Source organism: Natrix helvetica (genome assembly GCF_964273705.1).
Source record: "Natrix helvetica genome assembly, chromosome: 12".
NCBI lineage: Eukaryota > Metazoa > Chordata > Lepidosauria > Squamata > Natricidae > Natrix > Natrix helvetica.
This window is the reverse complement of record NC_138556.1, coordinates 11,172,233-11,196,084: the sequence shown is the minus strand read 5'-3', so window position 1 is coordinate 11,196,084 and position 23,852 is coordinate 11,172,233. Positions and strand designations below refer to the sequence as shown.

The 23,852-nt window shown below is 42.1% G+C and overlaps 1 protein-coding gene across 3 annotated transcripts in view; it reads right to left on the bottom strand.

Annotated features, from left to right (window-relative positions):
- Positions 1–284: 284 nt before the first annotated feature.
- ABHD2 (abhydrolase domain containing 2, acylglycerol lipase) overlaps positions 285–23,852 on the bottom strand; it is a 40,715-nt gene continuing 17,147 nt past the window's right edge. For all 3 annotated transcript variants that reach the window (XM_081964835.1, XM_081964836.1, XM_081964834.1), the window contains exons 4-11: positions 23,067–23,242; positions 19,498–19,665; positions 16,811–16,994; positions 13,809–13,901; positions 11,589–11,699; positions 9,860–9,929; positions 7,454–7,538; positions 285–6,242 (exon numbers count right to left, since the gene is read on the bottom strand). In XM_081964835.1, coding sequence (XP_081820961.1) covers positions 6,049–6,242; positions 7,454–7,538; positions 9,860–9,929; positions 11,589–11,699; positions 13,809–13,901; positions 16,811–16,994; positions 19,498–19,665; positions 23,067–23,242 — 1,081 coding nt within the window. In that variant the 3' untranslated portion in view covers positions 285–6,048. The remainder of the gene's footprint in view (positions 6,243–7,453; positions 7,539–9,859; positions 9,930–11,588; positions 11,700–13,808; positions 13,902–16,810; positions 16,995–19,497; positions 19,666–23,066; positions 23,243–23,852) is intronic.

Genomic DNA, 23,852 nt, shown 5'->3' with positions numbered 1-23,852 from the left:
TTTATATGGTATTCTAATTTCAGATACAATGAGCAATAAACTATTTCAGGTTAAAATATGTGTTTGTTCAATGTGCTTATTTGTGATTATTTGCAGTTACAGTAAGTATCGGAAATAACACCTATGAATTTGGCTGTGCCACCCAATAACAATTCTGTGTTTGTTTGTTTGTTTTGGCAGTTTGACCTCTGGGGAAAAATAAGACATAGAGGAAATCTAAATTCCAAGTCTACTTATTCCTGTCCAAGTAAAGATAAATGATGAGACACCATCCTCATTGCGAACTCAGTTAATGTCTTTATTTTTTTTAAGCAAATAAATTCCATTGAATCAAATAACAAAATTACTGTTCTGCAATAGCGTCGATTGATCACACACAGAACAAAAAAAAAAAAAAAGAAATATATCAAGGACACACTTTTCTAAACTGGAAAGATTAGCAGATTTAGAAAAAAATTGCATTGCTAGTTGCAAAATATCATCCCGCAGACAACCGGTCCAAACAACGAAACCGGTAGCGAGGATCACACACACACACACACACAAAATTCCCCAGGGCAGCATTTTATATTTCCAAAAAGAATTTGGGATTGTGGAAATAAGGGGTTCCCAAAATAGGTCTCGGAATCCAAAATTGTCGATAAAATAAATTGGAATCGAAGTCCAACAGCTTTTTTTTTTTAAGGGGGGGGGGGGGAGAGTCAAAAACAGTCAACTTACTCCAATAAGGCAGCTGCAGTGACACAAATGAAAAACAGCACAGGTGCAGGTCTAGCTTCCTGAGGTGTCTGGTCCCTCTATTACAATGTTTCTCAACCTTGGTGGCTTTTAAGTCCTGTGGACTTCAATTCCCAGAATTCCCCAGCCAGCTACTGGCTGGGGGATTCTGGGAGTTGAAGTCCACAGGACTTAAAAGTCGCCAAGGTTGAGAAACACTGCTCTATTAGGACATGTTCAAGAAGAAAAGAAGTGGGGGAAAAGAGGATAATAAATCAGGATTTCCCCTCTTTAAAAATTGTGCTTTTTTTAAAAAAAAGGAGAACAGATTTCCCAAAACGCCTACATGGATTTGCTATCAAACGCAACCCGTTCTAAACAGCTGGAATGACGCTAGCTTAGAAGGCCAGAAAATAGAAGTATGGATACAACCCCGTTAGTGGGTTGATTTCTCATACGTTTCAGGCAATGTTATGACTTTCTACTCTTGATATGAAACTGGACCTTTCTGGATAATGGCACGATTGTTTGTACAAACCCAGATGTTTTACTGGATGCAACATCAAAACAAAAGCAACATAAATGCCGCGCCCTCAAAGACAAGGGTTTTTTTGTCCGCAGTTCAGGAATCTTGAAAGGGGGGGGGGGGGAATAGGCGTGTTCCACTAAGACTGGAATCAAGTAAAGCTGCTGGGACTTGGATGGTCCTAGGACCTGAGGATCTGAAAAGGAAATAAAAACAACATATCCTCCAGTAGACAAAAGAGAAAAAAAGGAAGGGGGAATGGCGAATGCTGCCCGTGTATGCTTGTGCCCTTGAGTGAAACCAGCAGAAAGAACAGAACATTTAAAATGGAATACAACATAGTTATCTAGGGGGAATTCTTCCCCAGCTCCCCAGTTGATTTATTTTTATTTCACCATGAATTTCATCAAGGACACTTCAAGGAAAAGAAAAGAGACAGACTTAATCAAATTAATTCCAGGCAGAAACACATAGTATAGCACAAAGGTAGTTTTGCAAAGAACAAAGAAGGCGAAGAGAGCTCCGATACCAGCCCAAGCGCTGGATGAGAATTCTCTCCTTTTTAAAGCGAGCAAAAAAAAAATCATCCCTTTTCTCCGGTTGCTCTAACTAGCAACCAAGCTGCCTTTTGCTCTGATTAAAAATATCTGCAGGAAGTGAAATTAGGTTTGCTATTAAGACCATCGTGTTAACATATGCGAAAGAAACAGAAGGCGGGAGGAGAAAAAAATATATGATATGGACCCCTTGAATTGTCGTCTTCTTTTTGATTATCACTACTACTGCCTGGGTATTCATTCCGATTTGAAGTCAAGCTGCCTCGTTGAGGTATTTTCCTATGATAAAAATCCCCACCCAGGGACTGGAAGCTCCGTTCTTGAACATCTAAAGGAAGTGAACAATAACTGAGCTCACATCAGTCTAACAATGCAATCTAAGCAAAAAAATGCTCTCGTGTTTTGGTCTCTCTATGCGTGAGACAGTTTTGGGACGTGTGCTTTTAAACAATGTTTTCCTTTTTTAAAATTTGACACACGTATGCATGTCAAACGGGTATCTGGGACTAACACATTGCTAAGTTTATATATGGAGTGGGTTGTGTGATCCTGGGGAACCTGGTCACATACCCCTTTAGATCAGAAATTCAGAATATCAGAAATAGGCAATGTTTCTGGAGCCAAGCAGGCACTGATCTAGCTGCTATGGGAATAGCAGTGCCATCCCTGGAAGGATAGGGCCAGAATTTTCAGCCCTGGTTAAAAAAACCCAATATACAGATGAAGCTACTAAGTGCACCAATGTTACAGTACTTATTTTAAAGACGGCAGAGATAATGTGACTGAATTTCAGCAATTGTTAAATGGAAAAGGAATGGAAGCTGAAATACGGTCTATTAGTTGGCTACTCCTTTTTTTTTTACATGTAGACCTAAGGAACACTTGTAGAGTAGCATGTACTTGGGAAATGCACATTTGACCCATCACAAGGCTAACTTTAACGCAAAGACAAGCTGCCAAGACATTAACTCTAGCACAAAGGTTGCCACGGAAGAATTGGCTTCTATCTTTTGATCAACTGGCAAAGCTGACACAAGATGAACCGTTGGGCTGCAACAGCTCATTTGGGGGTGGGGTGGGGTGGCTCATACAATTCTCAACACCGCATCCTTCATTAAAAGGGGGAGTACGTCAGGTTCACCCCAAAACTTATGAGCAGTAATGTCTCCAGTATGAAAAAAAAATCTTCAGAGGAAACACCACCAAATTCCGAACATGCAAAGCAAAGAAATTCCCTCAAAAAAGATCTTGTCCAGAGGTTTCCTTTTAACTGAGTTTAAGATGGATGGTGGAAAAACAAAACCTGATTTGTTTCCAAGAACTTTCAAGCAATATTCTGTTTCACTAAAATAAAATAAAAAAAACTTTAACGTCATCTAGGTATATAAATTGGCAACTATCTTTTGTTGGTCAATCTCTCGTCATTCCAGAATTCCTTACAGAATTATTTTTTGGGGGAAAGGGGAGGAGAGGGGTTTAGAATTGAATTTACCATGATTTAATATGGGTTTTTTTTCATTGATGCAGCAGAAAAGATCAAATTTGTGACTTAAAAGACATTTCTTTGACTGTGTGACTTACTAAAAAGTTTTGATTTTCCTGATAACAGCTGGGACATGTAAAGAGTCTTATTACATTTACAGTATGGAGCAAGCAAAAATTATTTTCCAAAGTGCTCAATAGTTCTAAATGTATTTAAGTCATGAAAGCAATCCTCATTGAAATTGCTACATTGCACAACTGCACAACCTTGCAACCCAATTCCCAAAATTTAAACAAGGAAGGATTACATTTTTTGTCTTATTGCACCTGGTTAAAAAGAAAGATAAAGGCAAACTCTACTCTCACAGTCTCTTCAGCATAAAAACTAGTAAATGCCTTTATTTGCAAGGAATTTTATCGTTTTAATCCACAGCAATTATTTTATCAACTGATGCTCCTTCAGGGTTATTGAAATATATGATTCCCAGCCATTAAGGTAAAGATATTAGGAATTGACTTAGAAAAAGCCCAACTTTATTACGTACATTTATTTTAAATAAAGTTATTAGCCTTAAGACGGAAATGATGAGAAATAATGTCAGGCTCTTATAGTCTGCTTTTCAATATATCTTTCAGTTGAGGAAAAATAAATCATGTCCATGCCTATTTTATATATTGCAGCAAAGAAAACAGTTCAAAGTAGTGGTGGTGGTGGGGTTGTTACTTAAATGGAAATAAGCATTTGAGATCATTAAAATGTTCTTCTGCAGCTAAAATCATATGCTTATCTTGGATTTAGTTTGCAGGAAAGTAGCAAGAAATGCTTTAAAAAAGCAAATGTAGAAGACTGATAAGCAACGATGAGGTTGGAGGACGGGGAGAAAGTTAATTTTTTAAAAATGTGGTCAATGCTTCCTATGCGAGAACAAAACAGAATCCGAATTCGTTTATTCTGTTTAAGTCACAGAATCTGTTGAACAGGTCAAGACGGCTTTCAACCTGGAGCACTTTGATTCCTGATGCGAGAACCCTCTGATGCAGGCAATTATTGCTCAATTTAAAAAAAAAAAAACAAGAAAGAAATCCTCACAGACATAAGTTACACTTTTTAGAATCTCAAAACTGACTGGGAAGATACCCCATACATCTATTTTCAAGAAAGACTTCCTAACAAGTTTTTAAAAAAACAAAACATAACAATGCTGGATATAATTAAGGTGTCCAGGCAGCAAAAACAAAAGATAGAAGCAATAAAGTGCTAACTATTATAGGGATTATAATGCAGGGGGAATGACTCTTCAAATGTAAACTGAAATATGCCGTAAGGAAGCAACACCAAACGGACAGTTCCAAACCGAACTGCAGTTGAAAAATAGCCTAATCGCAACGTTTCACTGTCTTAAGTAATCCAGGCTTCTGAATTGGTGTTTCTGTGTGTATATCTGAATAAAGATGTGGCTTTTTTCCCCCATGCTCGTATTGGAAACTTGCTCAGTACAAAAATCTGTTTCTCTCTCCTACAGCAGCAAAAATCCTGCTTCTCCACAGTATCTGCATGATTGCATCTCGCCCCCAATTGCCAATCTCAGTTTGATGTCACTAAGCTGAAAATTCAAACGAGCACCTTTGGACACAGGGAATTGCAGAAGCCACTAATAGTTAAGGCATACAGTACATTTTTTAAAAAAATCTAACTCTTTAAGCCAAGACAATTGTGGCTTTCAAAATCTTACTGCACTGCTCTAGTAGTATGCTGGGGAGGCGAAAAGAATTTGGATATTTTATTTTCTCCATCCTTCGCATATGAAAATCCTCTAAAAGGAAAAAAAAAAGAACAGACAACTTACAGACTTCGATGGTCACTGGTTTTTCACTTACAGACAGTATTAAAAGGCCTGGGTTAGGAGCACTCACGACTTTTTTTAAAATCTCAAAATAGAACGCCTTGTTTTAGAAAAGGCAACGGTCAAAGGCTACTTGTTTGAATGTCAAGTAGTAACAGAGTCGGGAATCTACCGTTGAGTTCCCCAAGACTTCCTACCTGGAAAGCCCCCTTGAGGGAAAACAAAGCGTGTGATTGAATGCACTCAAGTCAGGAATTCTGGGATTATCCAAACGTTTTTCATAGCCACCGAGAACCCTTGAAATGCATTAAACACGGAAGAGTGAGGTTCCTCCTCCCTCGAGGGGTGGGTGGGCGAGATTCCCGGGAATTCAAAATCCCCCATCGTTCTCCCCTGCTTTGCAAACGGCTGCACTGATGGGCCCCGGCAGAGATGATTCTATCGGTGTCTTCCGCAGATATAGAAATTTTTCCCTTTTCTTAAGGTGGCAACGAGGTGAAACATAACCACAGAGAAAGTACACTTCTATCTCGCTAGGCAAAGTTTTGCAAAAACAACAACCAGATGAGGTTATTCTGTTTTCTTGGAACAGTGAAAAGCATAAGCGTTGGAACATCTCACCTCTCTCAAGAGATGTTCGGAGGAGTTGCGCTGGTTTAGAAACCTTGTAGTAAGCTACAGGCAGCAACCCCCAGGAGACCGGACGAGTTTTGTCCTTGCGTTGCCTGCCAACCTGCTCCCAAACTGTTCCAAAGAGCAACACCTTGTGTTCTACCTCTATTTTGGCATGAAACACGGCGGTCAAATGCCTACATTGAAGATGACCAGGCTTGGCCTGGGAAAAAGCAGGAAGGAAGGAAGGAAGGAAGGAAGGAAGATGAGAACTAAGTCGGAAACAACCTGAAAAGTCTTTGGGATTGTTTTATTCTTGGCCGGACGATTGTTCCGTATCTGAGCAATGAGTTTTATTCTTCTCCCACTGGCAGATGGCGTCTGCGTATTGCACCACAAGCTTATCCATCCAAGTGAGGGGTTCAGGGAAAAGGACGGAGCCCTCAAAGAATCCCAGGTGGCCCCCGTGCAAGGGTAAAACAAACATGACGTTCTCCTGTTTTTCTGAAAAGAGTAAAAAAAAAGAAATGAAGTTTAGAAAGCAATCGCATGCCGCTCGCTTGGGACTTTGCCCAAGTCTGTTTTCCAAAGTTTTGTTGTTTATAGGCAGCCATAAATGACACCAACAGCAGTTATTATATATCCTGATAAAAAAAAAACCTGTTTCGGTCAAAATGAAAGCCAGGAAATTATAGAAACCAAGTCCACTTTTGGTATCTCCAACTGATGTTTCTATCCCCCGCATATTGGATTTTAGACTATCCGACTCTTTTCTTACACTGCAAAGTGGGGAGGGCATCCTACACAGCAAACTGTAATGCGTGAAAAACTCACGGACATTTTTTGTCCCATGTTACGGCTGTTTGGCCAAAGCTGTGAAAAGAAGTCACAGCCTGCTTCCGTGTGACCCAAGGACCTACAGGTAGGTAGTCCTTGACTTACAACAATTTGTTCAGCGATCATTTTAAGTTACAACGGCATTTGGGGGGGGGGGGAGCGATGTACGGCACTCGGGATCGTTGCAACATCCTGTGGCCACGTGATCAGATTTCAGGCGCTTGGTGCCTGGTGTACATTGATGGTGGCTGCATCATCATGCGATCGGGGTGGGTGGGTGGGTGTCACATGATCCTCTTTTGCAACCTTCTGACTAACAAAGTCAATGGGGAAGCCAGGTTCACCGCACAACATGTTACTAACTTAACAACTGCAGTAATTGGCTTAACAACTGTGGCAAGAAAGGCTGTAAAATGGGGTAAAGCTCACTTAGCAACTGTCTCGCTTTAACAACAGAAATTCTGGGGCTCGATTGGGGCTTTAAGTCGAGGACTGCCTTTATTCTGTAGGGCGTTACTGTAAATCACATTCGTGTTACGGTGACTCTGAGGTGGAGCTCTCCCCTCACAATCAGGAGGCTGTGAGTTCGATCCTAGGTAGAGGCAGATATTTCTCTCTCCGGGCACACTGAGAATATATCTGCTGAATATAACTCCGCATTGGCGACAGGAAGGGCATCCGGCCAGTAATCACACAGCTCCATTGCAGTTGCCCAGACTCCACCCCGCAAGGGATTATGGAGTCGTTAAAAGAGGAGGATGACTGTAAATCGGATCCAAAGAGAAGGGAGAACGCTGTGCTCCATTTTGACACATTGGGGTATATTCTACATTCTGCTAGGGTTGGAAAGAAAAGTTCGGGCAAAGGCTGGGCCTTACCTGAGAGGGCTCTTGGGATGGATAAGAGGCTATCATGCACCAAAGGGTCATCAGCAGCATTAACCAGCAAGAGGGGAACAAAGATCTGAAGACAGAAAAGAGCAAGGTGTGGGTTTTGAATGATTTCATTAAAAAGCATGCATCCTGCTCAAAATGTCCCAATGGAGGGCAATCACTTAGGCCAGGGGTCCGCAAACTTAAACACTCAAAAGAGCCATTTGGACCTGTTTCCCACAGAAAAGAAAACACCCGGAGCCACAAAGGTCCTAACCGGAAGCCCCCCTGTTCAATTCTGGAGCTGACCGGAAGTTCAGTTTCCCCCACCATAGAGTCTCCTCCTAGCGCGGCGTCCTTTTTCCTCTACCTGTCATAACCGAAAGCCCTATCAATTGTGGAGACAACTGGAAAACCCTCCTCTTGCCATAGAGTCTTCTCCTGGCGCACTGTGATTCTCTCCCCCCCCCCCCATCGGAAGTTCCTCTAAAAATTGTGGTGCTGACCGGTGACGGAGCCGCAGCAGAGGGAGGAAAGAGCCACATGCGGCTCCAAAGCCGCAGTTTGCTGACCCCTGACTTAGGGAGACCTGAACATGCAGAAACTCACATCCTGTTAACAATGTTGACTTAAGAGAACCAGGATATTTTGTTGAAAACTGAGTGATGGATTAAGAATACAAAGACTCAGCCTGTACTTGTCCCAATGTTTTAGTTACTGCTTCAGTAAGGATGCTTAAATTGTTATACTACTACTAATTATTATTAGTATAACAATTATCTAATTCTTTAGATAATCTATGACCGTGATGGCGAAACTATGGCACGTGTGCCCAAAGTGGCACGCGGGAGCCATGTTGCTTGGCACGTGTGGCGTTGCCCGTTCCTCTCTTGGGTTTTTGGTGTGCATGCGCATGTGATGATCAGCTGACCCTTGTGCGTACAGCAGTGCCGGAAACTGGAAATACGCTGGAGTTTTCCAGCGTGAGCATGCACGCCGGCCAGCTGATCGATGCTTCCGGCAGTAACTAGAAGATTTGCTGGCTGGCTGGCGCACATCTGTGTGCCAGAAACTGGAAGTTCATTATCTGGCACACGCATGCCCCCTGGGCAGCCCCTCTTCCTTGTCGCAGCCTAGATGAGTGTGTGCGAAGTGCTCCCTTTTCGGCACTCGGTGCTACGCACGCATGCGCTCTCTCTCTCTTTTTGGTGCCGAAAAGGTTCGCCATCATGAGACAATTTCTACTATATGGGCAACTGGTCGAGTTTTCTGAAGAGGAAAGAATAGAATTCTGGATGGCATTTGTTTATCTATTAAATTTATTTGCTGCCCAACTCGTTTCAAATGACTCTGGGCGGCTTACAGCATAACAAGCATGAAAAAACGTTAGAAATATTCCCTGAGCTGTCAAAGGAAAAGCTTTTAGGAACAGACCCTAAGGTATTCAACCAAGGCGAGGGAAAGGGAGACATATATCCAAAATGATATCTAATCTAATTCACAAATACACCCTCGTGGTGTTCCCATTCTTATACAAGTTCCCCCCCCCCCTTGAGAAGGGATGGGGGAAGATCACATGAAAAAGCCAATTAATAGTCATACTTGATGTGAAAGAACTTCAACATTAGTATATGTAATGTATACTAATGTATAATTCTGTAATACTAAGTATTATAGAATTATGGAGAAACTTCCTAACGGTGAGGACAATTAACCAGTGGAACAGAAGTTGCCTTCAGAAATTATGGGCGCTCCATCATTGGATGTTTTTAAGAGGAGACTGGATGGTCACTTCTCTGAAGTGGTATAAGTTCTCCTGCTTGAGCCGGGGGCTGGACTAGAAGACCTCCAAGGTCCCTTCCTGTTTATTCTTATTCTGTTCTGTTCTACTCTACTCTATCCCTATCCCTATCCCATTCCCTATCCTATTCGTATTCTATTTAACATTAATGTTTTCTAGGGACAACTGCTTGCTAATATACCAGCATGAGGGTCACAGAAAATAGGCAGGAATTTGTGCTGAACAATTTCATATGAATTATTCAGAAGTTTGAATCAGGATATGAAAAGAATCAACCCAATCAAACTTATTTCCAGTTCCAAAATTCCCTTGCTGCTTTCTATTTTCATTACCTTACTCTACCATAAAATATGTCACCATATATTTCCCACGAAACGTGTAACTTTTGAAGGCGATCCTGTAAAAAATCCTCCCTAGAATTATTCTAGCGCCTGTATTAAACGCTTGGTCAAATATCCCTCTGCATCTTTTCTTAAATGCACTGAAGCTGCACTCCATCTTCTACCCCAAGACCAAATGACCTCTCCCCCCCCCTCCCTATTTTTTTTCTTTTCACTTTAAACCGCAGAACCAAAACAATAAATATTCAGTACGTGTTATGATAAACTTACTCTGTGCAAGTAATGCAGACAACTCTCTTGTTCATAATATTCTCTCAGGGAGCCATAACCATGAAATTTTCTAAGACCAGGGAAAAAAAAGAAAACACAAGCATGAGAAAGATTTAGTGAATTATAATTGAATCACTGATGGAGGTGGGGGAGAGATTTTTTTTTTAAAGCACTGGGAAACCATAAATTCCTAGGCAGAAAATCAGCTCAAGGAATATCAGCCAGTCGCTCCCTAGAACCGTGATGGCGAACCTATGGCAAGCGTGCCAGGGGTGGCATGCAGAGCCCTCTCTGTGGGCAAGTGTGCCATCGCCAGCTGCTCTTCTGGTTTCCGACATGCGCGCCAACCAGCTGGACTTCACAGGTGCCTGAAAACAGCCCCCCAAACAGCCTGTTTTTCGGGCCGTTTTCAGTGCATTTTCAGGTTAAAAATGGCCTGAAAAAGGCCCCCCAAACCAGCAAAAAATACAGGCATGCACGGGCCAGCCAGCGAGTCTTCAGATTTCTCCGATGCGCATGCTCACATGCATGCATGTTCCGGTTTGGGCAGTTGCTGCCAAAAAGATTCTCCATCACTGCTCTAGAAAATGCTTAGCAAGTTCTGGCAAACCACTTCTGAAAACTTTGCCAAGAAAACTTTCAGGACTTGTTCCAGGTAGTCTCCAGTAGTCAAAACCCGATATGAAGGGATAGATGGATCATTTTAAATAATGTCTCCTAATACATAAAAAAAAAATTCTGTTGAATCAGATCTGCCTAGATAAATTCATCCTGATTAGAATGCCAGTTCCTCCTAAGATGCTCTACGTTTCTGCCTTGTGGCTGAATAAATCTGTTTCAGGGTTATAAAAGATGAGGCTCAAGTGGACCATCCTCTAACTGAAAAGGAAGAATTCCTAAAAGTTGGACTTCTTTTTTTCTAGTGCCATTAAAGAAGTCTGTTGCTTAACTGATTAAAAAGGTCCTATCATAATGATGACAATTTGGTTCTGTATGACTTGTAAATAACTCATTTGTCAATGCTTGCCTCGCTATATTTATAATATCCATAACACCAAGTAAACTTTGAAAACAGAGGTTCTTTTAAAATAGTGCCATGCTTGGCATTAAATAAAACTCTACACCAGCAGGTGTTTAAAAGCATCCAACAATGTTACAAGAGTAAATAAATCCTGAATTAACACATAGCACTAGCACTTAAGACTTATATACCGCTTTACAGCCCTCTCTAAGCGGTTTACAGCATCAGCCTCTTGCCTCTAACAATCTGAGTCCTCATTGGACCCACCTCGGAAGGATGGAAGGCTGAGTCAACCTTGAGCCTGGTGAGACTTGAACTGCCAAATTGCAGTCAGCCGGCAGTCAGCAGAAGTAGCCTGCAGTACTGCACTCTAAGCACTGCGCCACCGTGGCTCGTAGCACACTTTTCTAGCAAAAAGTCTGAAGCTGCAGAAATGCAGCAAAATCTTAACTTTACAGCTTAATCATTCTATTCAGCCCTGTAACTTCACTTACACACAATATTTCCATTGACAGCATCCCGAGAGCCATAGTTAAAAAACACACACACAAAAATCATCCTGCACCAAGTGCAACTTCAAATGAATCCCAATAAAGGGCGGTTGAAATTAAAGCATAGTCATAGGAACCGGAAACTCCATTTCCAGGAATCATGATCATGCTAAAATATTTATGTAGAAAATGTCGACAACACGATTTTCTTACGTACCTCATAATGCTGTCATCAATCTGCATGAGAGAGGTTGCTGTGTGAAGTCTGCTTAGATCTGTTTCCACTAAAGACTGTATCTTTTTCGAAGATTCAGCAAACAAAGCATGTCTAAAATACACAGGGGGGAAAAAAGCTGTTGTTATATGCCCATCACAGGCATCAGAGGGATAACGGCATTTGCTAACTCTTGATGTCATCCTTATCTGAAAAATGTTTTTATAGATAGCAATAGGACTTAGATAGCAATTTCAAAACTGTAAACAGAAAGAAAGAAAGAAGGAAGGAAGGAAGGAAGGAAGGAAGGAAGGAAGGAAGGAAGGAAGGAAGGAAGGAAGGAAGGGAAACATAGTCACTGAGTTCTACATGCATTTAACAAAATCAAATCTATAAACGAAAACAACTAAACTTTGTCAGATAAGTTTTGGAATATGGAAAAATGAACATAGTTGAGCATGCCTTTTTTAAAAAGTTACATTTTGTTTTACCATACAAAGCTTTATTTAAAATATGTTAATTTTTTCATTTATTTTTTTCATTTATATTTCATATTTTTTTCATTTGATTAATTTTTCACCAAAGAATTAAGGCCTTTGAACTCTGGTGCTGGAGAAGACTCCTGCGAGTCCCTTGGACTGTAAGGCGATCCAATCGGTCAGTCCTAAAGGAGGTCAACCCTGACTGCTCTTTAGAAGGCCATATCCTGAAGAGGAAACTCAAATCCTTTGGCCACCTAATGAGAAGGAAGGACTCACTGGAGAAGAGCCTCATGCTGGAAGAGATTGAGGGCAAAAGAAGAAGGGGACGACAGAGAAGGAGGTGGCTGGATGGAGTCACCGAAGCAGTCGGCGTCAGCTTAAATGGACTCCAGAGGATGGTAGAGGACAGGAAGGCCTGGAGGAACGTTGTCCATGGGGTCGCAATGGGTCAGACCTGACTTTGTAACTAACAACAATGACAATTTTTTTTCATAGGCAACAATGGGTCATTTTACAGAGGAGATTTTGTGATGCAAATAATAAAGGCATCAGGCTGGACTGATAGCCTTAGTGTGATCAATTACCACACAATGACAGTGACGTGACAGTGCCGATCAATCAAATAATTCACTCGGCATAGTTATTTCAACATATGTTGTTCACCAGAGAAATCTGGCTTGAGACATTAGAGGGTAGAGACCATTAGCGATCTGACTGTGAAGGAAATCAAAGAGCTGGGAACAAGAGGAGGACTGTGGGCCATATGTGTGAGCTTTGTTCTCTGTACTTGTAGAGCACAAAACATTTGGGGAAATTTGGCTTCGGGGGTTGCACGACAGCACAAAAGATCTATTATGGAGACAAAATGTTTTTGGCAGATTAACAAGATATCCTTCAGATTTGCGAAGGGTTGCTGGTACTTAAGACTGGGAACTCTTTTAAAAGAGGGAGATTAAAATATCTCGCAGTTGTCAAAATGTTTGGATATCTGGGACAAATTAAGTAGATTCAAAACCCTGTAAACCATAAGAGACTCTAAATGCCCTAAAGATTTTTCCTTCCCCCTGTTCCTTGCCATGAAAGCCTTGAGGGGGAATCACTGCAGCCATTACAACTATTAGTATTCCATACAGGTTGCTAAAAATATGCCAAAAGTATTCTTTTTTTCAAAAAAAAAAATCTATTTTCCAGTCTCTGGTCGTAACAGACAATTTCTTAAGCTAAATGTCCTAGTTTTCATCCAGATGAATCGAGTGAGTAATCTATCCAACCTGATTAACTAACTTTGCTTGGGGCAGTAAAAACTGCAATCCACCCAACACAAACATGGGAGCAAAACAGATATATACCTGTCAATGACGATTTCAGCTTCAAATGCAATAATACACGAGCACACAAGAGATACAAACTCAAGGTAAACCACTCCAAACTCAATTGCAGAAAATACGACTTCAGCAACAGAGTGACTAATGCCTGGAATGCTCTACCTGACTCTGTTGTTACATCCTCAAACCCCTACAGCCTCAACCTTAAACTATCTACCATGGACCTCACCCCATTCCTAAGAGGTCCGTAAAGGGGGCGTGCATAAGCGCACCAAAGTGCCTACCGTCCCTGTCCCGCTGTCCCCATTTATTTGTACTCATTTCCTTGTTCATGTCCATAGTTATACTTGTACCTGATATCTTGTACATGTTTGACAAACTAAATAAAATAAAACAAAATAAAAATATTCCTGCACCTGTGAGACAAGATGATTTTCTTCAGGTTGTCTGCCATGAGGAAATTGTAAAATCTCCGGCACTGATCCCATTGCATGAAGGTTTCCTGTGCCCTAAGAAGGAGAGAGGGGGAAATAAATAAAAATAAAACCAATTAATGAAAGTTTTTGTCAGGTTATGGTGACAAGAGGCTAACTTTGCGCCTTTAATTTTTTTTTTCTTGGGGACCACCAATACAAGTAGCCCTCATCTTACGACTGGTTGCTTAGCGACCATTTGAAGTTATGACTTACCTGAAAAAGGGGAGGTACAACCCAATTCTGAAGTTATGACTGTTTCCCCCCTCCCACAATCATGTGACCGCACCTCTGGCACTCAGGAACATGACTGCACTGATGGCCATTTGTAGGATCCTGCAATCACATGACTGCATTTCGGCACAATTTTGCTGAAAATTGGCACTTCTGGTTCTGGGCAAACCCAGGTTTAGTGAACAATGTGCTCCTTTAATAACGAGGGAAGTATTTCTCAACCTTGGCAATTTTAAGATCAGCAGACTTCAACTCCCAGAATTCCTTGCTGGCTGGGGAATTCTGAGAGTTGAAGTACACCCATCGTAAAGATGCTACGTTTGAGAAACTCTGAACTAGGGCATTCGTTTTATGACTCTGTTCGCTTAACGACAACTGCAAAAAAAGTTTTAGGATGAAAACAACATGCAGCTGTAATTGGCAATCTCCATTAGAGTCGTATGTTGAGGATTAACCGTGGCTCCAACAACTTAGGCAATGGCATGGAGAAGTGCTATTAAAAAGTCAACCGTTAGAGGGAACAAAACCCTCACAAACAGCTGCCAACAACTTGCAAAAGAAAAATTCACGAAGAGAGTGTATGGTTTCCTATGTTGTCTCAAAGGGTCATTTCTAAAATCAGTTGAATGATCAGATGTTGCAAAAGCTGGCAAAGTACATACAGATTAACCCGGAATTCTGATTTGAAAGCTTCTTTTAATATTTAGCCAGGTTTGGCAGGGAAAACATTACTTCATCCCTTAGTTCTTAGTTCAAGGAATTTTCTGTGTGTGTTATATTATGGTCTTTCAAACTCTTGCCTGCATACCCATGGAACATACAACATCATCTTGTCAAGCTGTTTGCAAATAACCAAGTGTTGGATCCATTTCCTCATTAAGTACAGTATCCCCCTCCCCTTTCCTCCAGTTCAATTCGACAAGTATGAGGAAGGACAAAATCAGATGCAAAATATAAATCTTGCATCATTCTAATCTTATTGTTTTTAAAGATCTAATCTGGACAAAATTGCTGCCACTTCATAGCCTGAAATATAAAATCTGTAGAAATTAAGAGTCGAACCGAGTTGATATATTTTTCTTTTAATACGGTTATGGCTCAATTCTACTGGATCATTAGTGTGCTTTTGGCACTCTAATAAGATCTATCTGTTGTATAGACTTTCAAATATAAAGTCCCTTAATTTTGGCCAGTCTAGCGTTTATTTAGTTAAGATGTAGTTGTAGTATTGGACTTCAATAACATTCTGGGCCAAGTTAGCAATTTTAAAATGGAAATCAAACTTGGACGAGACTTTTAACCCATGAATTACTTGTATTGGAATGATAAACCAATACTTGACAGATTAAGATCATGGTTATATTCCTTTTAGTGCTGGACTGAACCAAAACAGACTGAAAGATCACATGAGGTTTCTGCCCAAGAAAAATAGAATACTCTACTAAAGAGGTAGTATTCCCCCCCCTCCCCAGCAAGAGATAACTGCCCTATTCTTTCAGATCTATTAATTATTTCTATAATTAATTTCTATTATATTTCTATAATAATTTCCTATCTGTCGGATATTGAGATTTTTTTTGCCTGATTGCAGTTTTTCCTTTATAGCATTTTACACGAATTTTGGGTTAATTTGTGGTGGCGCAGTGGTTAAAATGCAGTACTGCAGGCTAACTCTGCCAAATGCTAACTGCCAACAGTTCGATCCTGACCAGCTCAAGGTTGACTCAGCCTTCCATCCTTCTGAGGTCAGTAAAATGTGGACCCAGATTGTTGGGGCAATATGTCAACTCTGTAAACTGCTTAGAGAGGGCTGTAAAACACCGTATATAAGACTGAGTGCTACTGCTATTACTGAATACGTTAAGATGATTGATAAATCTTAGAAGTTTAATTAGATAATGCAATTCTAAAAATTCTGAAAGCTTTGGAAAGCCATTATGTTAAGTGGAAGAATAGCAAGCAGAGGTATAATATTTCAAACATTTTTCTCACTGCTTTTTTTTCTTTCATGAAATTTTAATTGCAGAACCACCAGGGTTTCACATCTGCCTATGTGAAGAATGTCTAGCTGAAATGGTGCCTTCTATTGTCATATTTTCGGAAAAGACAGTACCTTGGAAAAGGACCAGAAAGAGTCCTTTAGGTTGAATACAAGAATCCATATTTTCCCGAAAATAAGAAAGGGTCTTATTTTCTTTTGACTCCCCGAAATAAGCACGTGGCCTTATTTTCGGGGAGGTCTTATTATTTTTGAGGTGCAGGAGGTGGTGAGCGTGGTCACCTCATGGCTGCTGCTGTGTTGCGTGTAGCTGGGCCTGCTGCTGTTTTTGCAGTGGCCATTAGCGTAACAGAAGGGGTGCGGTGGATAGGGTTGTGGGAGTGGTCATTAGGTAAGGATGTGTGGGGTGCATGGGGCATGTTCCCCCCTCCCTCGCCTCCTCACCTCGTGTTTGTGCAACAAACAACCAGAAGAAATGGCGGGGACCGGCTGCGCATGCATTTAAATATTTTCGGGGAGGGCTTATTTTCCGGGGAGGGTTTATTTGGGGCATACGCTCAAAAGCCCAATTGGGCTTATTATCCTGGGAGGGCTTATTTTTTGGGGAAACAGGGTATGTAGAAATGGTTTACTTCCTCTGCACTCAGCAAAAGCACTTCGCAACCATACTGACTTCCTGCTCTACTACAACAAAGCTCATAAGTCAACTTACCTCAATGCGCTATATCCCTGGCACACACTGACACAACAGAGCACCTGTTCCTGGTTAACGTGGGACTCCCCAAGGTATTTGCACACTATATTTCCACCCAGGCTGAAGCCAACAACAACAAGGCTGGACTGAGGATATGTCTTCTTGATGTGGGTCACCATAGCAGCAAATTCCCAGGTGCAACCTATGAAACAGTGAAGACAAAGACATGATGCTGGCGGGTGAATTCTGGGAATTGAAATCCGTAAGTCTTAAACTTGCCAAGTTGCAAACGGAACTATAATTTCCCACATTTCTTCAAGGCTTCTATACGTTATAAAATAATCTAATCGAAGTCAAGAAATGATGAACATTTTAAGAACCATAAAATAAGAAACAGAGGATCATTACACGTAGTGAAAACCAGATACTATGAATGAGGGGTGGGATTCAGCCGGTTTGGACTAGTTCGGGCGAACCAGTAATTCTGGCGATCTGCTGGCCCCGCCCACCAGCCCCTGCTCTATTCTGTCCTATATTTCCTTTGGTTGAAGCCCAGCTGATCGACAGAGCAGAGCGGACTGCCGCATCTCAACTGCTTTACTCACCGGGGCTGCAGGGAAAGGTAAGATTTAGTGCTGATTTCAAATGCAATGCGCGGCCGTGCAGCGCGTTTGCTGTGCGCGAAGCACACGCAAAGCGAATCCGGTTGTTACACCGGTTGAATGCCACCACCGCTATGAATAATGATAGTATTCTATTCGCATTGCAGTACAGAGTTTTCAAGTGTCAATACCTGAGTATAGTTAAATAAAGCATAAGAGAAATAAAAGGGTAGAGCGTTACAGTAACATTTTTATTGCTCAATAACACTCCAGAATAATCTCCTGAGGCTACAGACTACAATAATAATAATAATTTTTTAAAAGTGATACCAAAGGCTTTTACACTAGAGATTTGAAACACTCATCATAAACAACAGGATACAAGGAATGGCAGGAGCCAACAGGATTTCAATGGAAAAACAAATTCTTCCTTTGGTGTTAACTCCTGTCTCTTGGGTTTTATGAAGTATCAGCTTGTGCTACTCTCCCAAACTACTTCTAGTTGAAAACTACTGTATTTTTGGGATTTATATGATGCACCTAGCTTTTGGGGAGGAAAACAATTTAAAAAAAAACCTGCCTCTATCTCCCAGCATGTATAAGCTGTATAAGACGCACAGACATTTCCACCCACTTTTGGGGCGGGAGGGTGCGTCTTATACTCCAAAAAACATGGTATGTCATACTCCCTTTTCTGGCACTATAAGTCAAGCTGAAGAAACTGATACTACAGCGTTGCATGTATATTCTTAGGAGAAAAGGTCAGTTGGTCTTCTCTCTGTCTTTTCTCTTCGTGCATATAGAAACATGCACATGTTGAAAAAGGTCTTTTTTCATTGAATTACCCTTCTGTCATATTTGTTTTTCCTTCGAATGATGGAACAACATGCTTATCTTTTCTAACAGACCACAATCCTGGTCGGGCTCACATGATGAGACAAAGCCAAGCCAAGCTCATTAGGTTACTGTAAAAGTAACCTAATTACTGTAAAAATGTGATCTGAGTCATTTGAAAGTTTACTGATCTGGCATTTTGTAGGGTGTTTCCTCCCCCGGATTTCCTTGGATGGCCGGATTCGGTTACCCAAAGGTTCTGTTTTTCTCTGCCCCCTCCCTCCCTTGAAATGCCCAGGTCCCTGATTCAGTTCCTGTTGTCTGGGCCACCATCCGTTCAGTGCAGTGGTGGGTTCCTGCCGGATCGCACCGGAACGCGCCGCTCCTGTTCGGCAAGGAACCCGGAAGTAAGTTCCTGCCCCGCCCCTGGCAACGGGATGGCGCTTGCCTGCGCTCCACCAGCTCAGGCGCGACCGGAGACGTTTCTCTGCGCAGACATAACTTCAGTGGAGCGGTGGCAGCCTGGCAGGCTGAGCCTTCGTCCCTTTCAGAAGCTTCGCTCTGCTGAGAAAACGTCTCCGGTCCCAGCAGAGCTGGTGGATCGCAGGCAAGCGCCGTCCCGTCGCCAGGGGCGGGGCAGGAACTTACTTCTGGGTTCCTTGCCGAACGGGAGCGGCGCGTTCCGGTGCGATCCGGCAGGAACCCACCACTGGTTCAGTGATACTGAATATTGAGTTGCATCGGCTATGGAGTCTGTTTTAATGGCTGTCAAAAAACGGGTGAAGAATGTCTAGCTGAAATGTTGCTCTTGGCGGATGGTGTGGCCCCCGAAGCAGGCGTCCCACGCTCCAAGGAATGGAGAGTAGTGGGACAGCTAAAATGAACCCCTCCCCCCCCCCCGGGACAAAAAAAGCACGGGGAGACTGGCTGCTTTCCGCCCCAAAAAACGTTGATAGGTTGCAGGTTCCAACAACCATCGCTTTGCCTTGACCAGTCTTGGAAAAATGTTTCATTTTTCTTTTCTTCTTTCTTCTGTACAAACGTTAATATTGGCTTCCGGTTTCCAAACTTCCAGTGTAACTTAAGAACCAAACTTTTTCAGTTCTTTGCTACGAAAGCAAATAAAAGGGGCGTTGGAGATTGGGGGTGGGGGGTGGGAGGGAGAAAGTTTACTGATCAAATCAGACCCATACCTTTGACACTAGGAACACAGGGCATGCTAGGGACTAACGCTAACAGGAGAAGATGGAAGAGTGAGCCAATATTTACCATAAGTGAACATGCGCGGCGAAGTCAGTTCAATATTTGGGAGGGCCCCAAGGTGATTTAACACAGCACATCGGTAGCCCTTCTTTTGAGCATAGTCAACAAAGGTTCTGATGTACTGCTTCTCACTGTGATTAGCTATTCCAGGGCATATGACCATTGTGATATCTTCTGCAGAATAAAAAGATGGGAGAAATTGGATATGGAAGATGCAAAATGACACTTCATTCGCTAATTTTACTCTATGGAGACTAATTTTAGAACAAAGCAATTTTTACATTCTCTCTCTCTCTCTCTCTCTCACACACACACACACACACATACTCACACACACTTTTGCTCAGAATGTGGTAGTTTATTGTTACAGTACAACACAGAGAGAGGACACCTAACATCCATTACGCAACATCAGTTTGTTTAGCCAAGCTCTTTAAAACGATCCAGAATTTATTTTGACAAGTTACTGCAAGCATAGTTGAAAACAACTTCTCCAATTAGCAGTCACTGACTAAGACAACTTCTCTAAATGGTACTAGCTGTTAAAATTCCAGAACAAACTTGTTTTTTTTAAATCCCCTGTCTTTATCTTATAGCCAGGTTCATTAGGCTTTTTAAAATTAATTTCCGCACCCTGCCCTAGAATGTTTGTCCTCTTTTCATCAGAAAGGCTTTAAAAAAAGCATTCTTAATTTGACGCCTGTCAAATGTGAACTCTAACTTTAAGCTGTCACAGTCACTGGCTCTGTTAGCACAGAATTCCCCCATTACGCTTGAGGAGCTTCAAATTGAGGTGGTGGTCTTAAAACAGCTCAGAATAAGCTGCAGAGATAAGCTTCTTCCTTCTGAACCTCTTATGAGTGATGCTGGTGTTACTTACACCTCATGACATTTTCCCCTTCTCAAGACTATTCTATTGTGGCCCGCCAGCGGCCAGCAGAGCTGGCAGTAGATTCGGATGAGGAAGTTGGGGAGGAACATGGGCCAGTCCTGGAGTCTGGGGATGGCTCTGCTGAGGGCTCTGTGTTGGAGGCAGGGAGGGGGCCAGAGCCGTATGCCAGTTATCAGCTGCCTTCAGAGTCAGACATCAGTGAGGCAGACAAACAGCTGGAGCCTGTTACCAGTGTGCACATGCGCAGAGTTGCCAGACGAAGGGAACAGCTAAAGAACAGGGGTCGACTTAGGAGTAAGGCCACAGGTGGTTCGTGACTCTCCGAGACTCCTTGCCAAATTTTGCAGCTCCCCAAGCCATATAGGTTCTGTGACTGTAAATCCTCCCTTGAAAGACTTTGCTGGATGTGAATGAGCAGAATTCACAGTCAATTAATAAAAGGTTTTTTTTGTCGAGACAAGGAATTTGCTTCATGCTCTCGGGAAGCCTAGGAAGATATTCTTTAGTAGAAGGAGAAAGAAGATTGGATGAGAAGGGATTTGTTTTGGGCCTGTATTTTTCATGCCTGTGTGACAAATGGAAAGTAAGGTATCCTTTGGGGGAAGACCAAATCATACTTCCTAAGCAATAATTAAGCTATGGTTAGGAGCACAGTGTTACCTTTTAAAGCATCTTGCTGTTCAAAGGTTCAGTTGCAGTGGGAAATAATAACTAGCCATGTGTTGTTCTGGCAAAAGGAATACACGGGGGAGGAGGATATCTTAAGACATTTGGTAGAAGTTTCCAATACACCTGGATACTTCAAACCCAGTGGAGTGCTTTCTGCTTTCCCTTCAAATGGACAACTTCAAGTATATGATTAGGGCAGATTCTCTCAAGCAAACAAAATAGGTTTCAGATTTAATTAAGCTTTTCTCACCCAGGGGAGGAAAAAAAATCCCAGCCTTTACAGTCTATTTAACAGACTTTCATCTCAAGCATTATTGATTGATTAATAGGTAGTGTTCTGACCTAGGCTTCCTGAAAGCATGAAGCAAACTCCTTGTCCCGACAAAAACCCCTTTTATTAATTGACTGTGAATTCCGCTCATTCACATCCAGCAAAGTCTTTCAAGGGAGGATTTACAGTCACAGACCTTATCTGGCTTGGAGAGCTGCCAGGCCGATATCTGCAAAACTTGGCAAGGAGTCTCGGAGAGTCACAAAACAATTAAGCGAACTGATTGTCTCCTGCAAACTCCACTACCCTTTCGCTCCTCTTTTATTTCCTCTGGGAGAGGCCATTCATAGTCTGGCCTTACTCCCAAGTCGACCCCTGTTCTTTAGCTGTTCCTTTTGTCTGCCAACTCTGTGCATGTGCACCCTGGGAACGGGCTCCAGCTGTTCGTCTGCCTCACTGATGTCTGACTCTGAAGGCAGCTGATAACTGGCATACGGCTCTGGTACTCTCCCTCTGCCTCCAACACAGAGCCCTCATCAGAGCCTTCCCCAGACTCCAGGACTGGCCCATGTCCCTCACCAACCTCCCCACTGTCCGAATCTAATGCCAGATCTGCTGGCCGCTGCCGGCCCACAACAGGTAGTCCTCAAGTTACAGCCACCATTGAGCCCAAATTTTCTGCTGTTAAGCGAGACATTTGTTAAGTGTGTTTTGCCTCATTTTATGACCTTTCTTGCCACATCTGTTAAGGGAATCCCTGCAGCTGATATGGAATCCCTGCAGCTGATAGGTTGTTAAGTAAATCTGGCTTCCCCACTGACTAGGCTTGCCAAAAAGTTGCAAAAGATAATTGCATGACCTCGGGATGAAGTAACAGTCGTAAGTATGAACCAGTTGCCAAGCATCTGGATTTTGATCACACCGATCATGGGGATGCTACAAAGGTTGTAACTGTGAAAAACGGTTGTATGCCATTTTTTTCAGCGCCGTTGTAACTTTGAATGGTCACTAAACAAACCGTCGTAAGTCTAGGGCTGACCTGTACCTAGTCACCTATCTCACAGGCGGTCTACCTTTAACAGGATAGGAACGACATTTGAAATTCTACCCCTAAAGGAGAAAATCATGAAGCCATGAAGCAATTCCTCTTATCTGACGGCTATAAAAAATAATCTCTCTTTATATGTATCATATAGGCAGCTCTCAAGCCATAGGTTCAAAAGTCACCCCCTCCCCCAAATGCCCGAAACTCCGATCAGAATTATAGCCCCAATAAATATCCAGCCTCTCCATGGGAGTAAATAGAATAACAGAGTTGAAAAGGACCTTGGAGGTCTTCTAGTCCAACCCCCTGCTCTGGCAGGAAACCCTACACCACTTCAACCAGACAAACGGTTATCCAATTTCTTCTTTAAAACTTCCAGTGTTGGAGCATTCACAACTTCTGGAGGCAAGTTGTTCCACTGATTAACTGTTCTGTCAGGAAATTTCTCCTTAGTTCTAGTTTGCTTCTCTCCTTGGTTAGTTTCCATCCATTGCTTCTTGTTCTACCCTCAGGTGCTTTGGAGAATAGTTTGACTCCCTCTTCTTTTTGTGGCAGCCCCTGAGATATTGGAACACTGCTGTCATGTCACCCCTAGTCCTTCTTTTCATTAAACATTCATTAAATGTTGCAGTCGGTATTTTCTGCAAATGTTTACTCAAACTTCCGAGTCAAGAAAGAAAAGATAGGGACGGGCTAACCTTTGCTGCTGTTTTCAGCTAATGGTTCAAAGAGGTCAAAGGTTGCGGTGGCCCCGTCTGCCATGGTGAGGTACTTGCGAAGCCCATAAGGATGCGGTGAACTTACTCTCCCCATCTTCCCGTAAAGAGCAGTCTGGATATGCCCACTCTTTCCCCAGATCAAAGGTGGAATGTACCTAAAGAGAAAATGGAAATGCATGCATTGAAATTGCAATAGCACTTAGATTTATATACCGCTTCACAGTGCTTTTACAGCCCTCTCTAAGCACTTCACAGAATCAGCCTCTTGCCCCCAACAATCTGGGTCCTCATTTTACCCACCTCAGAAGGATGGAAGGCTGAGTCAACCTTAAGCCTGGTGAGATTTGAACTGCCAAACTGCAGCTAGCAGTCAGCTGAAGTAGCCTGCAATACTGCACTCTAATCACTGTACCACCTCGGCTCTATATGTGCAAATCTGAGCTTTTGCTTTCAGACACATATTTAATTTAATAGTGCAAATACTTGTATTTTCAAAGAAAGGCAGAAAGGAAAACCCCATACATAAAACATGCATTGAAAGTGGGGAAAAAATATGAGGAAAAATCAAAGTACAATATAGCATTGTAATAAGGAAGGGTTTCAATTCCCATATATGTTATCCATAAAACCAATGTAAAATCGATCAATAAATATAGATATTTAATTCATTAGCAGGCTGCCTTGGACACAAATGTTTACCTCTACAAAAACAACATCAATCAATAAAGATAGGTCTTTTATTAGCAGACCAGCTTTGACACAAAT